Here is a 5912-nt window from a genome sequence, read left to right as displayed (position 1 = left end):
AACTCTTTAAATTTTGACCACAAGAGAGATTTGGTTGTTTGGGAAATGACCTTCTAAATATACTAAAACTCACAATAGTATTCTCACACACACACAAGAATAGAGAGAGTGGAGTTGACGAAGAATCAAGTTTTATTATGAATCACACTATTTATGATTACATGCAAATTTCCTTTTATATGAGTCAACACATTGTAAACTAAATGTGTGTTTGATTCTATAGTGACTAAAATTGATTTTGAATGAGTTTATTTTGTAAAATTGATTTTAGTATAAAGTGAGTTGAATGTAAAATGATTTATATTTATATATTTTCGGACAAAAGTGAGTTGAACAATAAATTTTAATATAAAATTGCGTTTGGACTCAGAAGTTACAAATCATAACTTCAAGCTATAATCAATTATGAAAGCAAAATCAATTCTGCTCAATAACACCCAAACATGTCTGAATCAATCCTACACTTCTAAAATTGATTTTGACTCATCCAAAAATGTAATTAAACATGCACCAAGTCAGCTAACCAACTTACCTGTAATAACTAGTTTTTCAACAAGTTAGTTGCACAATGTTATCACATTAAGTAATTTTGCTAATTGAATTATTCTACAATAGATTCTCTTAATTCAAGCTAGCTATGTCGCACATTCATAACTTGCTCCTCATTTCCTCAATACGGCTTTCTTTCAATGCCTTTTTAGTATATCTGCAACCTGTTCTTCTGATCTATAGTGCTATATATCAAGTTTTCCATTGTTGACTTGATCTTTCATAAAGCGAAATTTGACTTCTACGTGTTCGCTGCGACCATGTGCTACTAGATGTTTTGCTAAGCTTATTGTAGATCTGTTGTCTACTCCCAGCTTCAGGACTTGCCTCCCTTTCATGTTCAGTTTCTGCACAAACATCTCCAGTCGTTGTGCTTGAATAACTCCATATGTGGTTGCTATGTACTCCGCCTATCCGTCCTTTAACGTGATTGTCTTTCTCTTTTTGATCTTTTTGGGTTCTCTACATTTCATTCATCATTGGCTCCTTCATTTGTTGCTGCGTTTTACTCAAACTCTCTATCAATCTGATCACCTTCCAAATTTACTGTCACTATTGTACCACTGTTGTTTGAATCTTCAATATTGTTCCATTTCCAACTCTTTTCTTCATCAAACACTACATCATTGCTTATGACAATCTTTTGTAATTTTGGATCAAATAGGCTATATGCACCAGTTGCATGATATCCTACCATTATCATTGGTTGAGCGTTCGCATAAAGCTTCTTTCTATTTTGTTTAGGGATATACAAATAGCACAAAGAACCAAATATCACTAAGTGTTGCACATGTGGCTTTCTACCAAGCCAAGCTTCTTCAAGAGTTATCTCATTAAACCTTTTTGTTGGACTCCTATTGAGGAGAAAAGCAGTTGTTACTGCTTCAGCCCAAATATAATCTTGTAATTTTTTCTTTTTTAGTGTGCTTTTCAGTTTTCACCATATTTAGGAGAGTTCTATTCATCCTTCCGACAGTCTCACTATAAATAATCTTGTAATTCTTTCTCTTGCAATCCTTTTTCTTTTGATTTCTATTTGTTGTTCTTTGAGTTTCAGTTGCACTCTCTTTTCCAATGTAGTGACACCATCGTTCACAACTTCAAACACAACTTAAAATCTGAAAATTACTTTCATTTGAACTACCCACTGATCGCAGTTCTTGCATTTGAGAACCAGTAAGTTTGTTGGGAAATACCCATTACCACCGTGGTCCGTTGAAGTCGTCGTTGTCTTCAAGAACGAGGCTATGCTATACCAATTTGTTGGAAAAATTGTCTTCTAAGATATAGTATTCTCACACACACAAGAAGAGGGAGAGTGAAATCGATGGTGAATCAAAATTTTATTATGAATCACACTACATTACAGTTACATGCAAGTTTTCTTTTATATATGAGCCAACACATTGTAAACTAACTCAACTAACCTCCAATAACTAACTTTTCACTAGTTACACAAGGTTGTCACACTAAGTAACTATGCTAATTGAATTACTCTACAATATTGGTAAAAACAAAATAAAGCCAGCTGCATAAAATTCTTACACAATTAAAGATGTGAAAGAGTTTGAAGAAAACAAACTTGACAGCAGAGCACGTCAATAATGGTTTTTTAAACCATGCAATTCAACTTCAATTTCCTGAGGAATTTTGATAATTTCGTTCTACCTCAAAAACTCCAAATATCACACGGTAAAAAACCTGTATTGGATGGATATTAAGTATTAACTTCAAAATTACCACTACATAACTTTTATTGGAAGAAGTAAAAACACACAAGAAACTGGCCAACCAAGTTATCAAAATTGATAATCTGATCACCTTGGACATCGGACTTAATTTTGGTTCATAACATATGTCATCATAGATCAGAAACTGTAGAACTTGAAATAGAATGAAAATCACCTAAATTTACCACTACATAGACAATAACCCAAAAAACAAGTCTCAAATACATACAAAGATAGCGTCAGCTTTAGCTCAGGTAATTAAAGATGAAGACAAACATATCATTAGTCATAAGTTTATAAATAATTGACTCATGGCTCCTGAGTTTGACCTCGTCATATTAAAAAAAACTAAAAAAATGATCTCTGAAGTTGCAACCACTGCATTTTCTATTATTAAACCTCAAATCAAATAGGTAATTGGTCTTCACATACAGCCAAAACCAGTGTGGAACAGAATATTGTTAGTCTATTGGACAAGATTCCCGGTTTTCACTTTCAGAGGGTAAAAGAAAAAGTCAAATTGGAATATGACAATCCAACTAGCCAGGAGGTTTGTAAATTCCCTCTTCACATGTACCCAACGATTTGCCAAAATGAATAAAAATAATAATAAAAATATTTCTGTCAAAATCAAAATATACACACACATACAAATCTTGATTGCATGCAGTCAAGACTTCGGAGACAGTCCAATTACGACCGTTTGATCTTAATATTACGGCCTCTGAAGTCTTTACTGTAGAACATCCGGATTCACATACATACATGGGATGGATGGACTGGTTCAAACTTACACCTCTATCCTGTCAAAACATGAATGTGTTGAAATTGTATCAATAAACTGGTTCCAAAAAAATGGCTGGTCTAACTAGTTGAATTGGTTCAAATTCACACCTTCTTTACCTTGTCTATTTCTTGTACAATTAAATAGCAATACCATGAAAAGAAAAACATGTTATTGTCATTTTTCAGAGTCTTCTCTACTAATTCATATCCTTCTCCATCCCACCCACCTTCCTTTCCCTGTCACTGTCGCACCCCAACTAACGAGCATGCTATATAAATATAATTAATCACAGATTACCAATAATTAATTTCTAAACACCAATAATCAATAACAGCAATAACAACAATAATAATGAAGATATTATAAATCAAAATAACTAGAGCAAACAAAAAAAACAGCTTCATTCCAGCAAGCAACTAATTTCTTTCTCCGTCAATTTTTCTGATAAACACAAAATCAAAAGAGACTAATAAAGATTATATCAAGACCAGACTCACCTTCTCCTTGTGTATAATCATCACCACCATGGATAGGTTGGTGAAAGCAGAACCCAATGAAGTTGAACTTCACTTCCAGAAGAACCAAAAGTGCAGTTCCTCGTTTAAGCTCACAAACCTCATGCACACCATGTCTGTTGCAGTTTCCCTAACAACAACAAACCCAACTATTTTTTCAATCAACAAACCCTTATCCGTAATTCCACCACTCTCTTCTGCATCTTACATCATTCATCTCTCAAACCCTAACATTAATCAACCACCTCTCTCCAACCCTGCTGACGTCATCACCGTCCGAACTTCTATGCTACCTACCGGTAAGGCCAACACAGACGATCTCCGCCGTCTCTTTAACAAACCTGGTCCCCACGTTTTCCGTGATGCCGTTATAACCGTCGCCTTAGTGGGTCCCGTCGTCGCTGAGTTTCTCATCTCAAATCGCTCCTCCATCAATGAAACTCGTAGCTTCTTCACGAAAGCCATATCCGCTTGTGAGAAATCGCATCTCTCGAATTTGCTGAAACCCGCCATTGAAAGCGGTGAATCGGATTACGTCGCTGCTCTGATCGCCGCCGGTGGAAACGCGAATTTCAAGGACTCAAACGGTAAATCCTTCATTCCGTTCGCAATCAGAGCCGGGAAACTCGATATTCTGAAGCTTCTTGTAGCTTCCGGTTGCAGAATCAACGACTCGGTAGATTTTGTTCTGCACGAAGCCGCAAATTTGAATCGAATCGATATTGTGAAGTTTTTGTTGGAGTTTTTCAGAGACGAATTGGATGTGAATTCTGTGAACACCGAAATGAGAACAGCGATTCACGTGGCGGCGATGGAAGGTCACGTGAGTGTGATTGAATTTTACGTTTCGATTGGTGGAAACCCTAACGCGGTAGATTCTCAAAGGCTGACCCCGCTTCACTGCGCGGCGTCGAGAGGTCACTTGAAGGCGGTGGAGTTTTTATTGGAAATCTCCGACGTGAAATACGCGAGAGACATAAACGGGAAGACAGCGTTTGAAGTTGCGGAGGAGAGTGGACACACGCGGTTGTTTGATTTACTACGTTACGGCGACACGCTTCTACGCGCGGCGAGGGTGGACGATGTACACACAATGAAGAGGTGTTTAGGGGAAGGAGTGGAGGTGAATAGAAAAGATCAGAACGGGTGGACCCCACTTCATTGGGCTTCATTCAAGGGTCGAATAAAGAGTGTTAAGGTATTGTTGGAACACGGTGCTGAGGTTGATACTGTTGATGATGCTGGTTACACTCCTTTGCATTGTGCTGCTGAAGCAGGACATTTGCAAGTTGCTTTGTTATTGATTTCTCATGGTGCTTCTCATAAGAGTCTCAAGACATTTCAACATGCTTCCCCTCTTCAATTGGGTTCTTTCCACAAACATGTATCTCTTCATCATTATAAAAAATCTGAGTCCATTATTGCTTAACTCTATACTGATGTAAATGTAAATTTGTAGTTGTACTATTAATACTCTATGTAATTTGCACATACTAGCTTTCTTATGGGCTTAGCTTGTCAAGTGAAGTGTCTATTGCAACTTCTTTTTGCCTGTCGACTGTGACTTCTGGCTTCAACGCCGAGCTGGGAAAATTATTTTTGTTTTCAGAGATTTCTGCAATCTAGTTACTGAGTGTTTTTTGGCAATAAGAAATTGTGTTTTGTTTTATCCAAGTGTATATATATATATAATATTCATATCTATCACAACAATTAATTTGCATGTGAGATTTGAACTTAATGAGTCAATTTGTGTCATTAAATTAATTTATTGAGACATGATAACTATAGACAATGATTAAGAAATATTATGATGAAAACAGAGGTTCGTAAAAAAGAGAAACAAGAAGTGCTGCAGCGAAAGATTATCCTAAATGCATATACTCCGTTTATACTATCACAATAAAAATAAAGACAAAGCTTAGAGTTTGAGACTTATTTGGCAGTGGGTTCGTCAGAATCAAATGTTTACTTCCTCAATAAAAATAATCACATACGCGATTTTCAAAAGCATGCACAGGTGATTGAGAGAAATTTTGATGTTCTTAAGTTTCTTACAGTGGGTCCAACAAGTTGATACATGTAATTTAAAATATTTTACTCGTAAACTTATTTTAAAGTGATTCCTCATTTAAAACTTAAACTTTTTGGCGTTAGCATACACAATAATAACTAAATATAAATTTTACATTTCTTTCTAATGTATTATATCTATAAAATATTATGTTCTATTTTGAAAAATATTCAATCTTCTTCTATCATATTTTTAGTCTAAAATTAAAATACTAATGAATTTTTATTTATATATTAATATTGCTTTTATCCAAAAAA

At 35.4% G+C, this 5912-nt stretch overlaps 1 protein-coding gene across 1 annotated transcript; it reads left to right on the top strand.

Moving 5' to 3' along the window:
* The first annotated feature begins 3331 nt into the window (after positions 1–3331).
* LOC101501480 (protein VAPYRIN-LIKE-like) lies at positions 3332–5250 on the top strand. The gene has a single exon (XM_004495996.4). The coding sequence runs from the start codon at positions 3592–3594 to the stop codon at positions 5008–5010; it is 1419 nt and encodes a 472-aa protein (XP_004496053.1). The 5' UTR covers positions 3332–3591; the 3' UTR covers positions 5011–5250.
* Positions 5251–5912: the final 662 nt, after the last annotated feature.

Source organism: Cicer arietinum, chromosome 4 (assembly GCF_000331145.2).
Source record: "Cicer arietinum cultivar CDC Frontier isolate Library 1 chromosome 4, Cicar.CDCFrontier_v2.0, whole genome shotgun sequence".
In the NCBI taxonomy this organism is placed as follows: Eukaryota; Viridiplantae; Streptophyta; class Magnoliopsida; order Fabales; family Fabaceae; genus Cicer; species Cicer arietinum.
This window is presented reverse-complemented; position numbering and strand designations above follow the sequence as displayed.

Coding starts and splice junctions, on each gene's coding strand:
- LOC101501480 (XM_004495996.4), top strand. CDS start 3,592: ATGGATAGGTTGGTGAAAGCAGAACCCAATGAAGTTGAACTTCACTTC.